Here is a 20,213-nt window from a genome sequence, read left to right as displayed (position 1 = left end):
CCAACTAGAGGTCAATGAAAAGCCCACAAGAAGGATATGAGCACAACAGCACTCTTGCAATTGTACTCAACAGCAACTCGTATAAAGAGGTATGCCACCTGCTGCTTCCTCCTCTTCCTCCTCCCCACTGCCACTGACACCAACACCACCAGCTCCCTGCCCAGTTTCCTTTTTCTCATTGATTTTGGGTGGAGGGAGGCTGTGGAGTTGGTGGTGGCAGAGCCATCGGCAGTGGGGGAGGGGGCAGGGGTGGGGCAGAGTTGTTATCGGCAAGGGGCAATGAAAGAATTGGCAAGGGAGCAGCTGGTAGAGGTGGGGTCGGCATTTTCTCAGTGGCAAAACATCCTGGGCCAGCCCTAGCATAAGCCCCAAGTAGCAAGGCTGAAGTGGGCAAGCTGTTCCAAATGCATTTGGAGACAGAATTCTCCCCAGATCAGGTCTGAGAAAAGACAGGACAATGTAGAAAAATACTAGAATGCAGCCATGTTCTCTGGAGACACACACATACACACACAAACACACATACACACATACGAGCGGTACCTCGGTTTACGAACTTAATCCATTCCTGAAGTTCGTTCTTAAACCAAAACCATTCTTAAACTGAGGCGCGTTTTCCCTAATGAGGCCTCCCACTGCCAGTGCCTTTCTACTGTTCGGATTCTGTTCGTAGACCAAGGTAAAGTTCGCAAACCGGAACACTACTTCCGGTTTTGCAGAGTTCATAAACTGAATAGTTTGTAAACAGGGCTGTTCATAAACCGAGATACCACTATATATAAAATTTGTAAAAATGGAGTTAGCTGGTGTCTAGTCTAGTGTGGAAGCAACTCCTAAAAAGCTGTAGGTTTACATTTTCCACCAAAGCTGCTACGTAAGTGGAAAAGACTCCAAGCCCTTTTGCCAGCATGATATAGCAAATGGCAGGACTTGTCCTGCACCTCAAGGGTTATGCAGAAGAAATTTTTTTCTAAAGGTGCAGCCTGTCTCATTCCCGCAGAAGTGCAGCTGCAAAACCTTCCATCTTTTTTAGAACATTTGAAGATACAGAAAGAAGCACTTCTACTGCATCTGATCACCCAAATGATCTGGTTTTGGAAGTTGATCAGGAACACAGGAAGATACATGTCTTATCCAAGGTCAGACTATTTCTCCATCTGGATTATGACTATCTACTCTGATTGGCAATAGTTCTCTAGAGCTCTTGGCAGACATATTTCTCATCACTTGCTAACGGAGCATTTTAACTGGAGACCTTACTCATGCAAAACACGGGCTCAGCATTTGGTTCCACAATGCTTGGGATAACATGACAGGTCAAACTCAGAGAAGCAATAACATAGTTCCCATAGACTAGGAATTGATTCAGATTTTAGGACAGCAGACTAAATACCCTTAGGATCCCAGGTATATTTCCCTATTGTTTAAGTTATCTGCAAGTTGAATGTACATACTGTATAAGGAACAGCTTCAGTCTTCCCTGTTCACACCAGTAGGTGTTCACATTTTGTGTTTGCCCCTGCCTTCTAATTTGTTGATTGAATTATGCTGATTAAGTTGCAACTGGGCATGCACACAGATAGCTCGCAGGCACACACTGTCTTAAAAAAACAACTCCCCCATCCAGGAAGCATGCAAAAGCATACAGTAGGGCAATTGTAAATTCTCAGCACACAAGTTTTAATATGGTTTGCTTCTGCTTTTTTGGTCTTGTGCAATCTGAGGGATCAAAAGGGAAAGGAAAAAAAGCTCCTCCTTCAAGAGCCCTGGAAATAGAAATGAAAGGGACTGTAAATTCTCAGCACACGCATTTCAAGGATGATGGGACTTGTAGTACACAAAATCTGGAAGGTACCATACTGGCTACCTCTAGTTTACTGCAAAGTGTGAACAGGACCATTACAATCAAAGCTCTTCACCATTAAGTGTGCATGGTGAAGAACTATGGTAAGTCACAGCCCTCTGACAAAATCATCTATAATAAACAGATTTACATAACCATATGTACTTATACATCACACTTTTATGTATATGCATATAGCCTTTTTCAGATACCTTTTAAAAACATGTGTGAAGCAGCTTAAGTCACACAAATCATATATTTCAAGCACACTTACATGCAAACAAGGCAAAAGGATACAACCTGTTAACACAGCAAACACTGTACCATGTGTGTGTGTGTGTGTGTGTGTGTTTGTGTATAGCTAGACAGACAGAAAAGAAAGTGCAATATTCAGAAGCACTATATGGAAAAAAACTAATTTAAATCAGGGAAATATCAGTTGTTGGGTGACTGTACTTTCTCTGCTTACCAGCTGCTTGGAAATGAAAAAGAGACTAGACTTATTCACTAGCTTTTGTATTCTGGCAAACATTAAACAATTAATTATATAAAACATTTCAAATGCAACAATGAATGCCACCTTCTCCAGTCATTACATTACAGAGACAGAACTTGAGAAGAGTGTATGAATACTGTTTTCAGAACAGCAGTTGTTAAATACTTATAGGTAAGGTCAGTACTTTTTTTCTTAAAAAAAAATGTTTAGGGGTACTCTCATTTTCCTACTTATATTTCAATACCGCCCCTCAATGAGGCCAAATGTAGATTCACAAAATGTTTAGGGGTATACGTACCCCTGCGTCACCCCAGAAAAAAGGCACTGGGTAAGGTCCAAAATTATTTAGATGCTGCAGTTGTAGACAATTAAAAGAAGATGAATATTTACAACCATAAATTTTGTTTTCTTTCTCTGCATTACCCAGCCTTTCAGAGAAGATATAAAAGTGACTTTTCTGGTGACAAAATCTATTCTGACCCTAAACCACCTTTCAAAAAGGAGGAAGGATGTAGAAGGATATACATTTACTATTTAGGCATCTCAGAGTGGCAGACAAGAACCAATCTTATAGAGAAAAATGCCTCGTTTTCTCATTCAGCTGTAAACTTACATTTGCCTGAAAGAAAGTGATGGAGAAAAAATAACAACAATGGGAGTCTCTTTTCTCCCCCACAAAGAAAGCTTCCAAGAGACGTACCACACCCTGCTTCCTCCAACTTGAAGGTGATGAGGAGAAGCTAAGAACTGGGAAATGAAAACTATTTTACTTTTGCCCTTCTTGATTAGATGTTTGTGTGGTGGTGATATGTGTTTGTTTAAATGAAGCTAATCCCAGTTAATTTAATTATCCTTGAATTAGGCTTCTATGCGCTTACTTCAAAAGAAAGCCACCTGTTTGTTTCCCCTTCAGTACAGTTGTTGCTAAGGCATCTTGTTTCACTGCCTGGTGAAGAAACCTGCTCCACCTAGCAGTCTCTCTCCCAAAGAGGAAGGCAATGCTCATTTTTTCCCTGTCTCTAGTTGAAGTCCTTACCTGGTTTCTTTACAGGTTCTGGCATCTTAAGGCTGGCTCACCAGGAGCTGACTGAGTGAGACTGCAAGGAGACTGAATGACTTCCAAGCCCCCCTGCTAAAGAAATACTACTGGGATGCCCCCTCCTGCTCCTCCCTCTTGTTCCCCAACTGTTGTCAGCACCACTACCTTATCAACAGCACAGAGCACTTGACAGAATTCTTCCAGCCAGGATAAATATAGCTGGGTACCATGCGTCAGGGAGTGTGAACCACTCAAGAACAGGCCCTGCTGCTCATTTGATGGAAGACAAATCCAAGCGCACACCATGATGCTCTTTGCCTCACCCTCTCCGCCACATGCAATTTGCATATTTATATGTGACCATGCACACTGAACCTCTAAATACACTGGTTTCTTCCAGGCAACGCTGCTTATTGGGCATCATCCTGATTTGTTTGCACGAAGCTTGTGAGGAGGTCAGGTAACATCAGCTGTTGAGCATTCATTCTGATCTCTTTACAAGGAAGTTGTATGATGTTGCACCAAGCAATTGTTCTCCTACACTTTCCAGTACATTCCCCCATGCATTGCAAGAAGTAAAAAAATAAATATTTTGGAGGGGGGTACATGGGTTTTCTATGTGGAAGACGGTCAGAGGAACTTTAATTGCACAACCTGAATTTGCCGGCATGTGACTTAATCACATCCAAAAATAGTGACAGCCTGGAAGTGCCCACTATGGGCATGATCCAGCCAAAGTTAGGCATTTTCAAGTCCCCTTCATTTAAATGGGAGAGGTGATGAGTGAATGCTCAAATCTCTCCCACTGAAATCAGTGGGATAGAAACAAGCTTAACTTTGGCTGAATTGTCTCCTTTGTTTTTGGAACGACAAATGTTAGACTTGGGTACCCAAACCTGACCAGCAGCAGCGTCCTGACTTTGCAGCACAGTTGAAAGAGAGTTGACTCCCAAAACTTGGACAGACTTGCATGGGAGAGGAATATAACAGGGCTTCACTCGGTTGGGTATCTGTGATCCACACATTATAAAACCTTATATAAACCTTATAGATTGCAGTCAGGCTTTTATCAAAAGTTAAGTTTACTTTTCATGCTTGCAGAAGGTTGCCTCTCTTTGTGCATTGGCACTTGAACACAAAGAATGACAGTGGCATCATTTTTGCCTAGCATAAGGTTTCTTCTTTTGAAAGTGAACCTGTAAACTGTGGTTTAGGACTGAGTTAGAGGTTTTTTTTCATATCTACCTTGCCAATGCAGACTCCTCTTAAATAGTTTAATTCCACCTCCCTCCATTATGAAGATTGGGCTGGGAACTGGCAAGCAGCCCAATCATACTTGTGGCTCTTATATAAACTTCTCAGCTGTTCTGTTTTAAAACACATATTTATTTCTTTGGCTCAGATCTCGTCCTCATGCTCAAAGGACAAATGGACAAGGAATGATTTATGCCCCCCCGCCCCCCACTGCTACTGTGCTGCTAGCTACCAGATGGCAGCATTGTAATGATATAATACATATTACCTAGTTTCCGCTGAGTTTTATGTTCCTTCACAGACATACTCCGATTTTCAGAGCTCACTCATTTCCCTTTGTAAGGAGTTTTGAGGTCATCAACTGGACACTGAACTTTATAAGCTTTGCTTCAAGCCATCAGAATCCGCCTCGATGCAATGGATAACATTTCTTTTGCCACCCAGAGATTGACCACACATAGTGGCATATTATCACAGCTAAGAGACTGAGCTATGAATCTCAAAGTTCCCCACTCAAATCTTGTTTCTGTCAGGAACTCAGTGGCCTTTTCCAAGCCACTTGTCCCCAGCCTCAACCCCACTACCTAAAAATAAAAAATGGGAGGGGGGTTAATAATGCTGATTTACCTTACACTGTTGCTGTTAAAGATTATAAGTAGATAATGCATATGAGGCATTTTGAGCACTTGAAAGTGATGTAAAATTTTATGGAATTATTACTATTAATTATTACTATTGCATCAATTAAGTTTTTAAAATTTGTTGTTAGCCGCCCTGAGCCTGGTTTTCTGCCACATAACAGCTGCCGCAAAGCGAAAGAATACAACATTAATTTAAAATACAGTATAAAATAAGGGAGGGAGAGTATAATAAATTATACAGTATAAAATAAGGGAGGGAGAGTATAATAAATTATTTTTGAGAAGCTGAAACACGATGAAAACAGTTTAAAATTCAATTTAAAACAGGGAGACCTAGGCCTGAGTGAATAGAGAGCACTTCACCTGAAAAGTCAATGAAGATGGTGCCAGACAAACCTCCCAGGGGTAGAGTGCTACTACCAAAAAGGCTCTGTCTGTAGTGGTTACTCTACTTACTTGGTTTGGTGGAGACCCCTGGAGTAGGACTCTTTCCAGGGAACTATAGTTGAGAAAAAGCAGAGACATCACCTTGCCACCAAAGGTCTGTATAGTTAAAGCCATGGTTTTCCCACTAGTGATGTATGGAAGTGAGAGCTGGACCACAAAGAAGGCTGATCGCCAAAGAATTGGTGCTTTTGAATTATGGTGCTACAGGAGACTCTTGAGATTCCCATGGACTGCAAGAAGATCAAACCTCTCCATTCTTAAGGAAATTAGCCCTGAGTGCTCACTGGAAGGACAGATCGTGAAGTTGAGGCTCCAATACTTTGGCCACCTCATGAGAAGAGAAGACTCCCTGGAAAAGACCCTGATGTTGGGAAAGATTGAGGGCACAAGGAGAAGGGGACGACAGAGGATGAGATGGTTGGACAGTGTTCTCGAAGCTACCAGCATGAGTTTGAACAAACTGCAGGAGGCAGTGGAAGACAGAAGTGCCTGGCGCGCTCTGGTCCATGGAGAAATGAAGAGTCAGACATGACTAAATGACTACACAACAATACGTGAGAAAAGGCTGTCATGTAAAGAACAAAGCTGCTTGGGAACAGCATATTAGCTAGATAAGAAAATGCTTGGAGTCGAAGAGTTGGACTCTACCATGTCCAAAATGGCCAGCAACAGGAGCTCAGACTAGGCAAGATGGTGACCCCAACTTGTCAGAAAATGACTCTTAAGCAACCAGAAGCAGTAGGTCTTAGGGTTGAGCCTTAATCTTCTGGGGCCTAGCTCAAATCTGTCAATTTCTTGCCACTCCTATTGCAGCAGGTGAGCTTGCAGAGCCTAGTTGATATCACCACCCCCAGGGCACAAGGGTCTCCTGCTATTACTCACAGGCCAGGTGGAACAGATGGAAAGGCCCAGTCCTGCTGCTGAGAGGTGAGAAGAGTTGGCAATTGCTTGCTGTCTGTTGGACCTGGCTAGATATCCTATACAGTATTCTTTGCATTTAAGTATGGTGCTGCAGATCCCACAGTGCTACATGGATCCTGTAAGTCCTTTCTCCCTTCCCCTAAACCAATAACTTGCCCAGGTGGTGGGGGTTACAACAATACTTCCAAGATCCCAGGAAATCATCTTTTTTTACCAGGCGCTGGGGCTAGTCTCAGAATTCCTGGCTAGAAGCTGATGCTAGCTTTATCATTTTTTCCACAGATTCCAAGCCTTTGTAGAAATTGAGAATCTGGCAGATTCTGGTAGTGCCTGCCTCCACTGTAGTCATCTTCCCAAGGGTAAGTTTGGGGGTTTGGTGGAAGGGGGGCAGCAGAGGTCATTTCAAATCTTTTGCAAGAATTGCAGTTAAACTGTTGGAAACAGGAGTGCCAACCTGAATAAAATATGGAGGGGGGGCAGGTAAGCCCCACCCCACACTATCGATCACATGATGCACTGCACACACACCATTTGAATGACAGTGCCCATCAACTTGGGGGGCAGCCCCCTCAAATATTTTATTATGGGGAAAGCCCCCTTGGCCCCTAGGAGTTAGCTCCTATACTTGCAAAAGTCTGAGAACTGCTGAGGCTGCAATCCTGTACATACTTACCAGGAAGCAATCTCATGGAATTTAGTGGGGCTCACTTCTGAATAATGTACAGTTTCCTTGGCATGAATCTACACTAGAAATTCAGCGGGGGTCCCTTCTGAAACAAGGTAAGACGCTTAAGTGCTAAGTACTGTATTAACAAAACTGCAGTGGTTAAGTGTCCGTTGTTTCTTTGCAAAATAAAAGGATAGAGAAAGAACCAGAAACAGGCATAGGGCACATAACTTGTCTCCCAGCAGAGAAGCAGCTGTGACAGCAGAGACACCTTCTCTTCTTTTTTATGTGTCTTTGTGTTATGTAGGAACACAGAACCTAATATTGAGTCAAACCACTGAGTCAATCTAGCTCAGTATTATATAGATTAGATAGATAGATAGATAGATAGATAGATAGATAGATGATAGATAGATAGATGATAAAAGGTAAAGGTAAAGGTACCCCTGCCCGTACGGGCCAGTCTTGACAGACTCTGGGGTTGTGCGCCCATCTCACTCAAGAGGCCAGGGGCCAGCGCTGTCCGAAGACACTTCCGGGTCACGTGGCCAGCGTGACATCACTGCTCTGGCGAGCCAGAGCTGCACACGGAAACGCCGTTTACCTTCCCGCTGGTAAGTGGTCCCTATTTATCTACTTGCACCCGGAGGTGCTTTCGAACTGCTAGGTTGGCAGGCGCTGGGACCGAGCAGCGGGAGCGCACCCCGCAGCAGGGATTCGAACCGCCGACCTTTCGATCGGCAAGTCCTAGGCACTGAGGCTTTAACCCACAGCGCCACCTGCGTCCCCAGATAGATGATAGATAGATAGATAGATAGATAGATAGATAGATAGATAGATAGATAGATGATAGATAGATAGATGATAGATGATAGATGATAGATAGATGGATGATAGATAGATAGATGATAGATGATAGATAGATAGATGATAGATAGATAGATAGATAGATAGAGGATAGATAGATAGATAGATAGATAGATAGATAGATAGATAGATGATAGATAGATAGGTGATAGATAGATAGATAGATAGATAGATAGATAGATAGATAGATGATAGATAGATAGATAGATAGATATAGATGATAGATAGATAGATAGATAGATAGATGATAGATGATAGATAGATGATAGATAGATGATGATAGATAGATAGATAGATAGATAGATAGATAGATAAATAGATAGATAGATAGATATAGATAGATAGATAGATAGATAGATAGATAGATAGATAGATAGATAGATGATAGATAGATAGATAGATGATAGATAGATATAAATAGATAGATGATAGATAGATAGATAGATGATAGATGATATAGTTTATTTTTGCATTTTCAATTCTACATACAGTAACAGAAAAAATAAAGCCAACTCAATAAAAACATAATTCCCCCTCGTCTTCCCTCCCCCCTCCCCTTTGTGGGTCCTTATGTAACGTTTTCCCCTCTGTGTCTCCTCAATAACTCTTATTGTTATAAATCCTTTGCTAAACCATCATTCAGATTTTGGCTACAAGCTTTCTGTCAAACCTACTAATGAATGTAATTGCTTACAATAATTTTTCAAATACATTATAAACCTTCCCCATTCTTTATTAAAATTTGATTCTTCCTGGTTTCTGATTCTTCCTGTAAGTTTTGCCATTTCAGCATAGTTTAGTAAAACTGAAAACAGGAGAGACCCCTTCTCAGCCAAGGTGCTTTCCATGCTCAATACTCGGACTGTACAACTGTTCTGCTTGGGTGTCCACTGTTTCATGATGGGAGGCTGAGGACCTCCCAGGCACCCCAACAGGTCTAGGTTCTACCAGCTTCCACTGTTGCCTTTTACTTCATCAGCAGAGAGGGAGTTGGCTTTTTGTCCTTCAAGGGTCATTTATATGGGTGTTGTGCTATGGTTACAATGCTCTGGTAACGCTGTTTTACACACACTGTGTGGAGAAGCCCTAACTACATCAAAAAAAAATTATGCCCATCTTAAAAGCTTGCAAATTGCTTTCTGGTTACAGTACTTCTCAACTAATGTTACCAACAGCAAGGTGAAAGGAAGCCCTTGCCTCAGTGTTAGATTTCAGCCTTTCTGTCACAGTTCCTGTATCTTGCGTGTGTTACGTCTGCAACTGAACGAGGCATTTGCCTTTTTTGGAAGAAGTTTATATTGCTGACTCATACGTAACATGTAATCCATTATAACCCCAAGGTCTTCCTCAATAATCATTTAATGGTTGTTTGTTCCAATGTGTGATATGGGAATTGTGAAAGTAATAGACACCAATGCTCTAAGAACACAGGAAGCACTTTGTTGGGGTGTTGCTTGTCCTTAGCATTTGTTACACAGAAGTGTAAACTTGTTGATGTGTTGTTTCTCAAACAAGCTTTGCTCAAGTTGGAATCCTTAAGTGGTTCCTAATTAACCTCTAGTCAAGGTGTGGACACCCTTGCACAGGCTAAAGTCATCCCTGCCCCATCAACGCCCCCTGGTTTATACACAAACTGAAATAAATCTGACACTAATGAAGCCGTGCTGATGTGAACAGTTGGGAGAGAAAGAGCTGTGAAACACACTGCTGGGGTGGGATGACAACTTCCCTGTGCTCTAAAGTAGCAATGTGCACACAGAAATCAGGAATCCCTGAATATAGGAGAGTGGAATGTGTGTGTAAGGATAAAGAACTACAGTGCTAGATCACAGTGACAGACCTTGGATGGAACGGTTGCCAAACTGGAAAAATGCAGGTGTGTAAAACAAATGTAGACTGAGAAATGCAGCTGGATAGAGCATGGGGCTCCCTTCACAGCTGTGGTGGAAACTCTAACCAATCTCAAATGTAGTATTTTTAGAAAAGAGGAGGAAGAGGGGGGGGGAAATCTTTGAAATGAAAATGAAATTATATCCACAATTATTTTTAATGTGTGCTATCATAAAATGTCTGATTGTTCTAATCTGACATTGCGGTACCTGTCACAGTGCCCACCCTCCCCTATGCAGTGAGTGAAGTCCTGAAATTTCATTGCAGTTACTTTCAGTGAAACAATGTTAATGAGTGAAAACAAGGGATGGAAAGATCCTGCCAATTTTGCTTCCAGTTTCTCATTTTTCCAGTCTTCAGTTCAGTTCTCCACATTTCTGCAGCAATTTGCATGTTTTATTTGTAGAAATTACCATGACAATTATTCAGCATTTTAGTGTGAATTTCTCCCTGGTGAACACATTTTTGCATGTACTAGAGTTTTGCATGCAATTTCTCCCACATAGAATGCATTTTCTGTATGTTATTTTTACTAATATATTGATTTTTATGCACCCCTTTACCAAAATATATCACTCAGTGGCATGAGGGAAGAGTGTAGGTGTTAACTCTCACCCTATATACGGAAAGGAAGATTGGAATGAAACAATATAGAAATCTTGATGTTTGCATGAAACAGAGACTTATAAGGTCAGGTAGAAAAGATGCTTCAGCTCTGCTACTGCTGTGGCTGTTCTGGCTTGTCATACTTACATGGTACAATGGTGAAGCGTATACAGCCTGAGGAGGGCTGGGTCTTTAGCACATGTTCTGCACATTGGGTCCTCCCTTAAAGAGGGCATGTATTGCGGTGAGACCCGGACAACCGGCCCCCTGTGTTGTGGGTGGGTACGAGTGGTCAGCCACAACACCCGATTGGTAGGTCCCTTGTAGCTGGGTGCAATCTGGCCAATGGGACGCAGTCCAAACAGTTTGAGGGACCTATTTATACCCATGCACATGACCAAGAGCTTCCTCTTTCGGCCCATACATTCGGAACACCCGCCCACCTCTCCCTATTTTTAGGGCTTTGTGCTTGACCTTGCTATGCCGTCGTGTGTTGTCTGTCGTTGGGACAGGGGCACGGCAGGAATTTTCCTCACTTGGCTGATTGGCTGTTGCCATTTGGGTTTCGTCTACCGCGTAGCAATTGTCACAACTTCTAGGTTGCGGATAGGCTCTGGTTCTGGTGATAGGGATGGGAGAATGCTCTCACCATCCCTATGTGAAGGGTATTCCATTAAAGGAATCCAAGGACTTGATTGTTTGGTCAACCCCTGAGAGGGGGTTGTGCCCATGCCTGAGTCCAGGGGGACATTTGGGTGGCAGAGTTAGCCCATTCCTGGCTTTCCGCTTATCCAGGTGTTCACCCTCGGCTGACCTGTGCTGGTGTCCTGGGTCAGCGCTACCTGCATGGCAGGGAGCTAGTCGAACCAGAGCCTATGCAACCATTCACTTTCTGTAATCAATAAAGTTGTGGCCTAAATTCTGCCAAAAACCAAAACCAAAATTTGAGTCAAGTGTGAATTTATTTAGGGGGGAGGTTTCTGGGTCTGAACATGCAAAAAGAAAACCCCAGGTACAAACCTTGCTATCTCCAAGTGCAGACAGTGCAGGGAAGGAGCCTTGTCTGGAAAACCCCTTAAGAGTCTACACAATTCTGCTGGTATTGGACCACTGCTTTGACTTGGTATATAGTGGTACCTCGGGTTAAGTACTTAATTCGTTCTGGAGGTCCGTTCTTAACCTGAAACTGTTGTTAACCTGAAGCACCACTTTAGCTTATGGGGCCTCCTGCTGCTGCTGTGCCGCCGGAACACGATTTCTGTTCTCATCCTGAAGCAAAGTTCTTAACCCGAGATAATATTTCTGGGTTAGCGGAGTCTGTAAGTCACCTCCCTGTGTTCTTAGGGATCTTTCATTGCTATGGTATTCTTACTGGGAATCACTTTTCCTCTACAGTTTTTTTAAAGGGGGGAAAAGGGAGACTATGAGAGTTAAACCAACCAACAACCTGAAGATTGCACTGATGAATCATATAACAGGAAACTGTGAAAATAAAAACCTGAAATCATCATATATTTCGTTCTAAGTAAATGGATAATTCCATATTACAATTTAACCATTTTATGCTTGAATGATTAATAATAAATCTGGGCTGCAGATATGCACCATTACAGATTAATTAATAATAAGTCTGTGTTGTGGATAGATACTAAGTGATTGCAAGTCTTACTCATGAGCCATTACAGATTAATTCAGGAATACGCTTTTCTTAAACCTGATTTTATTAAATATTTACACGTTATTAATATTTGCACAGTAAGATATTCCCAAGATCTGCAAACTTCTCTCTAGCCATGGAGAACTATAGCAGAGCCTGTATTAATGCTAGTTTTAAGCTGTAAGCTAAGGCAGAGTCTTTGAAGGTGAACTGCGACTTGCCTGTGAAGGACAAAAAACTTCGTCAGCTGCAAATTTTAATTACAGCACAATGAAATATTTTCTGAAAATAATATATCTATACATTCCCTTAAAAAAAAAAGAAAATCCCTGCAGTGTCCAACCTGTTGCATTTGGGTTCTGTAGGAATTTCAAAGCTGAAGAAGGGAATTCGTACCAGAAACACTGTTGAAATTTCGCCTCAATGAGATAGAGATGAGGGCTTTGGAAGCATAGTAAAAGATGTGTTTGGTAACCTCTGCTGCTAAGTCCAACTCATGTGTCTTTATTATCTGGCTTTTCATTATTCCGGGGTCTCTCCTTCAAAGACTATAGTGCTTCCTATCCATACCGCTCCTTCCCATCACCTCTCCACTAAACTGATAGGTCAACTTCTTCTTGACCTTCTTGACCTCCCCAGTCTTGCCGTAGTTTCTCAGGGCCCGTGCCATCTTCTGGTAGGTCATTTTCTTGCGGTTGCCTTTCTGAATGCCCCAGCGGTGAGCCAGTGCTTCTTTGTGCTTGGAGGAGAACTGGAAAGTGCCCTTATCCTTATCCACCCACCAGATGCTATCTTTCATATCTCCACTTCGAAGCAGGTCAAGAAGAAACTGGTACAGTCGGATTTTCTTTTTACTGCCTGTAGGAAGAAATAAAGTAAGCCGTGTTTGAAAAGGAGCCAAAACGTCACATCTTTTAAAGAAGATTCCTGGGATTTTTCTTCTTCTCATTCCCTCTTCTAGAAAAAAAGGACACATATTTGTGGCTGCTGCTATCCCCCACCCCTAGCCCAGAACAACGCTAGATTCAGAGCACTGGAAGAGGCTGTAAAATGGTGGCCAAACTGCCATCATAGTTGCTGCTGATTCCACTTGCAGCAATGCACAAACACAAAAACTTACAAAAAATGAATGGCACAATATTATTGCCACTGTTGAATGGGGAGCACCTCCCTCAAGAAACCATTAGAGAAATTCTCTTCATGCTGAGGTAATTCAGTTAAATGATTCCCCCCAATTTTTCTCCTCACAAATGAGGTGAGGAATTTTGAGAGGCAAATTGCACACAGCTCTAGTGTGGACCTTAGAAACTGCTTTATACCAAATGAGACAATTTGTTGAAGTGTTGTCTAAAATGACTGTCTGCAGCTCTCCAGGGTTTCAGACAGGAGTCTAAGTCCTACGTAAGGATGCCAGGATTGAACCTGGAATTTTTGCATGTGCAGCAAGGGATGGCAAGGGAGTTGCTCAGGAAAACAGGAGGTTTTCAGTATAGATGAGTTGGAAGAGGGAAATATGGCCATTGGCAGGCTAGAGAAGGAAATAAGGACAGAAAGGTAGAATGGGGCAAGGTGTTGATTAGGGATGGTAGGGAATTTTGCAATAATCAAACAGCGACACGAGCTCTGCAGCAGTTCACTCACTTACCAGGCAAGCAGGTTGTTTTTATTGATACCACACACACACACACACACACACACACACACAATCTGATGGAATGAACAATGCTGCTTCCTTGAAACCTTGCCCTATTGAACAATTATTTCTTAAACTAACGTTACTCTCTTTATTGTCATTGTTTTGGTTGTGCAATTCAGATATGCTGAAGTTTATTTCCCATTGAACTCTATTTTATTGAGGTGACAATGGTAGCCATTAACATTCATTGTTGTACTGTATTTCTTACCCTGTCTCCCTACTTAAATAGTTCTGCATTGCATCATTGTGTGTGGGAAAGTTTGGGCAGCGAGTTAAAGTAATAACATTGAATGGGAGTAGTTTTATAAACACATATGCATTCTTTTTAAAAAATTAATAATTATTCTCTGAGTTTCTCCGAGCGTCTCATACATTGCTGCACAAAAGCTATGTCAGTTTCACTATTGCAAAATGCTAAGGAAGAATCTACCCATCCAGCCTCTGCAACATTTCATTGGGTGGAGGGAAACGTTACCCCATCTGTGTACTTTGTATCCTTCCTTTCATCATCATCAATGAACATTCTGTACCAGACTCAAACACATGCACTGGCAGAGGAAGAGGAGAGCAGCAGAAGTGCACCGCCCCTGGCAGCGCGATCCTGGTGGGGTTCCGCCCACACTGGGCACCACACCCCTGCAGGTGGCACGCCACACCCCCAGGATGCACACCAGCCATGCCCCAGCCTGTTCTCTGCCCCCCGGTGCTGAAGCATGAAGCTCTGCCGCTGCACACATGCCATAATCCAAAATATAGGTCAGTTAAAAATGCTGCTTTCTTTGCATTTTGCAGCAATTGCCCTGCCATCTTTTCTTCTGTGTGAGGAAGGGAAGTCGATAGAGATTTGTTGCTGTGTTACAATTCCCATTCCCGTCAGGGATATCTTGCTAGTGATCTCTGTCATTTACATGCAAGCATTTTTTTTAATCTTTAGATTTGTCTCCCACCCCAAGTAAATATGGCTTAAAGTAAAACTGCTGGGGGGGACAGGGGACGGCTGCTTGATAACGGGCAATCAATAGCAGTAGCAGTATTGTAAATAGTGAAAAATATAGGAATATAATGATATCCGTTATGTAAAAGGGGAACATGCTACTGTCCAGAGAATAACAAATATTATTTTTGCAAATCACCATGCCAGGCTGGGATGCTCCAAATTTGATGAAATGTGAACCACAACAGACCAAGTTAGAGTAATGATAAAGCAACCCAAAGATGAACTGGTACACAACAGTGAGTTGCATCCCTAGTGCTGAACACCTACCTGCTTCTCCACTTATAATCCCAGGGCCAGGTTCCCTAACATCAGTCTCCCCATCTGATACTTCCAGTGGTGGACTCTGTCTGTCTGGATCTTCGTCATCAGAACTGCGGTGGTGAGAGGGATACACACACACGGTACGAGGCACAAAAGTAACCTGTCAGAAGCAAAAAAAGTATTGGGGATAAAGGAGTGTGGTGGGAATGGAAAATACTCTAATTAAAGAAGGTGGATGTCGCTGCAAGAGTGACACAGGAAATTAAAGAACTCTCAGTCAATCACATTTAAGTTATTTCTTTTCTTTAGCATGCTCAGGATCCATACAGACAAACTATTATTATTATTATTATTATTATTATTATTATTATTATACCCTGCCCATCTGGCTGGGTTTCTCCAGCAACTCTGGCCAGCTTCCAACAAAATATTATAATACTAAAAGGGTCTCGTAGCACTGTGAGCATGCTTTGAGCTCTCTTCTTAGTGTAGATGTGGCCCTTTCTTACAAACAACTCATGAGCAGTTCAGAAATATGTCATTTTGATTGGCATGCCAACTCACAGGTGCATTTACCTGCAAAAAAGGCACAGTAGTATTTTCTGGGGAAAACAGAGAGAGAGCGAGAACTGTTTCATTTGTCCATAAAAGCAAATGCCTGGTCCTTGTCTTTGGTCATATGCACAAGAAATATGTCACAAGTGTGTTTGGAACAAAGAGGGACAGAAAGGGCACCTTGAAAGATAAGATAAGTAATGGAACTTTGCCCATGACTTCGGTTGCCCAGTAGGTCAGGCATTGGACATCTGATGTTTTTCTGTTGATGTTATTCCGAAATGCCTCAGTAAAGAATGTGCAATTATGTTGCTTCAGGGGCACAGCAACAAGCGGTTAATGACTTGGCAAATTGTCTGGAGATGAGTAAGGTTGGAAGGGCTGGGATTGGGTAACTGTGTGTGCACATTTCCTGTCAAATATTCAAGGGTAAAACTACTGACCTTATCCACTGAGTCACACTCAGCACCTTATAGTTAAACATAACTGCAGCCTTGGAGATGGGGTGTGTGTTTGTGTAGTAGGGAGGCAAGGGAAGTTGAGAGTTTCATGCATTTTTGTAAGTTATTTAAACTAATATATGCTTCTATATGTCTGCACATGAAGGGTGTAAATAATAATAATAATAATAATAATAATAATAATAATAATAATAATAATAATATCTCTCTGCCAAGAGGGAAGACAATGTTGCCTGTGAAATTTTGCCCCTCATGCAGCCAGAATGTCTTTTCCCCTTCTAGCATCATTTACTGAGGTGATAGCATGTGGAATATTAATTTTCAAGAGGTTTCAATTAAAGCTATTGTGGGTTTCACATCTGGGCTGAGTAGCAGCAAGATAATGTAACTGTTTCACTGTGCCATGTAAGTAACATGTTTATTCTCCCTCACATAGAACTGCGGATGCTTTCCTATGAAAGCTCTTAGAGGTAATGAAAATGTATTCCTTCACCAGCAAACTGTGTTTTAATTTGTAATATTTACACACAATCACACAGCCAGTTTCTAAGGGCCTACATGTTATTTTACTATATATTTTGTAAAATTTATATTCAACTTGATTGCAAAAAAGACAACAACCCTCAAAGCGGTTGAAACCTTGAAGTGGCTACGTTACGTTATGTAATGAGGGATTCTAGGTAGGTGGGTGCATGGGGGATTTCCTTCAAGACTGCATCGTGCAAGGAAAGGATGTTTAACTCTTCCCTGCCTAGCTGCTCTTCTTGTGTGCTCATTTAATTTGTTTGTTTGTTTATGGTTTCTGCTCTGCTTTTTTCTTTTTAAAATCAATTTCAATTTACAGTCCAAAAATATTAGTGCCTTTCCTCTTTGCGGTGAGCTGGTGTTCTCTGCCATGGAAAGGAAATTCCCATCTCTACAACAGAGTAGCCATAACAGTTTGGGTACACCCAATAGTGGTCATTGAATCCAGCTGCTCTCTGAGTCACTGTGTAGGCAAAACCAGGGCTTTTTTCCTGGGGGGCGCAGGGGTATGCATACCCCTCAACATTCTGTGAAAGTTTGGTCTCACTGAGGGGCAGTATTTCAATATGAGTAGGAAAATGAGAGTACCTCTAAACATTTTTTTTAGGGAAAAAACACTGGGCAAAACATTCTACAGTGGTACCTCTGGTTACGTACTTAATTCGTTCCAGAGGTCTGTTCTTAATCTGAAGCACCACTTTAGCTAATGGGGTCTCTTGCTGCTGCCGCGCCGCTGGAGGACAATTTCTATTCTCATCCTGAAGCAAAGTTCTTAACTCAAGGTATTATTTCTGGGTTAGCAGAGTCTGTAACCTGAAGTGTATGTAACCTGAAACACATGTAACCCGAGGTACCGCTGTACTTCTCTTTGCAGGCCTACTAAGGCTGGGTAGGAGGGAAGGCATGGAGAGGGGGGGTAAGCTTAGTGGTGTGTGGGATTTGGATTGGATAAAAGAAATGTCATGCAATTCCTTCCATCCTGTCATTTCCCCATAAGGAGCCAATGGGTACTTCCCTTCTGGAGCTAATAGCACCTTCAGGGGGGTGATTATTGTTGGGACAACAGCAAGGAAGAAAGGGGCTATTAAAACTTCTATGCCCTAGAGCAGGCATAGCCAAACTTTGCCCTCCAGCTGTTTTGGGACTACAACTCCCATCATTCCTAGCTAACAGGACCAGTGGTCAGGGATGATGGGAATTGTAGTCCCAAAACAGCTGGAGGGCCAAGTCTGGCCATGCCTGCCCTAGAGTCTGGGTCCTAATGTCCTCATGCCTATTGTTTCTAGTAAAAAAATAAGTATGCAACTTCAAGTGCTGCATTTAATTTGGCTCTTGAAGTGACAGCTTGTATTGTGTAGTTGTTCAAGTCAAGGGAAGGCTACAAACTACTGCAGGCAACATCTATCTCAACCCTCATTTGGTATCTCTGTTCATCTATGTCAGTATCATGGTTTGATTGAACAGCAACAGTTTCTGCTGTGGATCAGATTTTCCATAACTTTTCCTGCCAGGGTCTCTTCTCCCTCATACTGAAACCTGGTGTTCAGAAAATAAAAGAAAGAAAAGCAATAAGGCATTTCTACAGAGGTACGTAACAGGGTGATGCTTGTACCTGATGGTTGTGGTTGATCCCAAAGTGTGTGGCAGGGATCCCAGGATCTAGAACATGCATCTGTTCTATCTCCATATGCCGGTACAGCTGCTGCAACTGAGGTGGCTGGACGTTTTGGAGCTCTGCAAAGTGGTTGTCCCCAAAGGTCTCAAACTCCGGGTGCAGGTGGTGGGGGTGATATTCCCAGCAGTGGTCTGATGGACATAAAAACAATTCACCTGCTAAACACAGAAGCAAATCATTCAGTTCTCTGTCTATGAACAGTACCAAGGAGCTAGCTAGAACTCTTTCCAGTATCGTTCAACATGGATCTTGTTTCCAGACAAACACGTGGAATTTGAACTGGATCTTGTTATCTGGGGCAGGATTTAGGTTTCTGCAGATCTCAACAGGTTTGAAACACAAACTCAGAGCAATGAGTCATTTGTGCGTGTGCGACTTACTGTTGGCAGTGAACAACAGCACTGCAATCATCAGCAGGCAGCTGTGAGCTGCTCTCCACTTAAAATTCCCCACAGTGCCCTGATAAAGTGCCACTCTGGAGCATTGTTGGACATTTAAAAGGCTCACCATCGTCCGCCACTGGATCAATCCTTGTTTGGTAGGCCCAAGCAAGTACAGGGAGCAGCACGACAAGCACTCAGTGCCTGGATCTCAGTTTTGATCCATCAATTTGGAATGCACTGTCTTGTGTAGATGGATGACACTTATCTCTCTTTTTCATTCCACTCAGGTCGGGTGCTAAATCAGTTCTTGCCCATGGTAATGGATTAGGTGATGGCAAAACCCAAGACAATGTATAGGTGCCATAACTGTGTGATCTGTCTGCCTGGTTGGGTGGTGTACAACATATTAGAGGGGGTTTCATGTTTAAGGAAGGAGTTTCATAGTCTGGAGCTGCTTGGTCCCTAGAGACACAAGAAGGCTCAGAACACTTTCATTGGCTTAGGGTGGTATGCCAATTATAGACCAATCTAGACCAGGGCTTGTCAACCTGGTCCCTACCGCCCACTAGTGGGCCTTTCAGGATTCTAGGTGGGCGGTAGGGGGTTCTACGCCACAAGTTGAATCCTCCTTCCATCAAGCACTGGTGAGCAGTAAGGAAATTTTACTATCAAGAAAGATGCATCAGTGGGTGGTAGGTATAAAAAGGTTGACGACCCCTGATCTAGACAGAGAGAGCCTGGCTTCAGTGAGCCATGACCTTGTAACCTTCTGGTTGGTGTTATTCACTTGGACTGCCTTTGAAAATGGTACAGAAATTTGAGTTGGTTGGAAACTTCAGCATGCTAACAGATCGGGTGTTAGAAACATGTTATGCCAGTACTTTATTATCTTTGCTGGATCCTGATTCATTTCCAAACCCAAATGAATGTTCTGGTTCTTTCCCACCCCTCCAGTCCCGAGATCCTTCCAACTGGAGATGTTAGGGACTGAATCTGAAACTCCCTGTGCATGCAAATGTGTTTTGCTACTAAGCTATGACACTTACACTCCTACACATTCTTTGCAATTCACAAATGTTCAGTGGTGGTGGTTGTCTGTTTTCCCTCGCTCCTAGCTCCAGGGGTGCCAACTTGAATAAAATATTGTGGGGGCCCAGGTAAGCCCTGCCCCACATAATCAATCACATGATACACACTCACACTATTTGAATGGCAATGCCCATCAACTTTGTGGGGGGCCCAGCTCCCTCAAATATTTTATTGTGGGGGCTGAAGCCCCTACAGCCTCTAGAAGTTGGTTCCTATGTCCAGCTCTAAAGATGGTGTGGAGAA

The 20,213-nt window shown here is 42.6% G+C and overlaps 2 protein-coding genes and 1 long non-coding RNA gene across 6 annotated transcripts in view; 1 reads left to right on the top strand and 2 right to left on the bottom strand.

Annotated features, from left to right (window-relative positions):
- MYBPC3 (myosin binding protein C3) overlaps positions 1-3,530 on the bottom strand; it is a 79,815-nt gene extending 76,285 nt beyond the window's left edge. Inside the window, exon 1 of the mRNA XM_081902685.1 lies at positions 3,376-3,530. Within this exon, the coding sequence (XP_081758811.1) occupies positions 3,376-3,400 (25 nt within the window). The 5' untranslated portion in view covers positions 3,401-3,530. The remainder of the gene's footprint in view (positions 1-3,375) is intronic.
- Positions 3,531-6,273: 2,743 nt separating this feature from the next.
- Positions 6,274-20,213, top strand: part of LOC309364870 — a 28,065-nt gene continuing 14,125 nt past the window's right edge. Inside the window, exons 1-2 of the long non-coding RNA XR_014165899.1 lie at positions 6,274-6,647; positions 6,924-7,000. This is a non-coding gene — a long non-coding RNA (uncharacterized lncRNA). The remainder of the gene's footprint in view (positions 6,648-6,923; positions 7,001-20,213) is intronic.
- The window catches only part of SPI1 (Spi-1 proto-oncogene), a 28,013-nt gene continuing 20,174 nt past the window's right edge, over positions 12,375-20,213 (bottom strand). For 2 of the 4 annotated variants that reach the window (XM_081902382.1, XM_081902383.1), the window contains 3 exons: positions 18,436-18,656; positions 15,289-15,442; positions 12,375-13,186 (listed from right to left, as the gene is read on the bottom strand). In XM_081902382.1, the coding sequence (XP_081758508.1) occupies positions 12,870-13,186; positions 15,289-15,442; positions 18,436-18,656 (692 nt within the window). In that variant the 3' untranslated portion in view covers positions 12,375-12,869. The remainder of the gene's footprint in view (positions 13,187-15,288; positions 15,443-18,435; positions 18,657-20,213) is intronic. The other 2 variants (XM_081902384.1, XM_081902385.1) reach the window with 2 other exon arrangements.

Source organism: Podarcis melisellensis (assembly GCF_964234715.1).
Source record: "Podarcis melisellensis genome assembly, chromosome: 1".
Taxonomy (NCBI): Eukaryota; Metazoa; Chordata; class Lepidosauria; order Squamata; family Lacertidae; genus Podarcis; species Podarcis melisellensis.
This window is presented reverse-complemented; position numbering and strand designations above follow the sequence as displayed.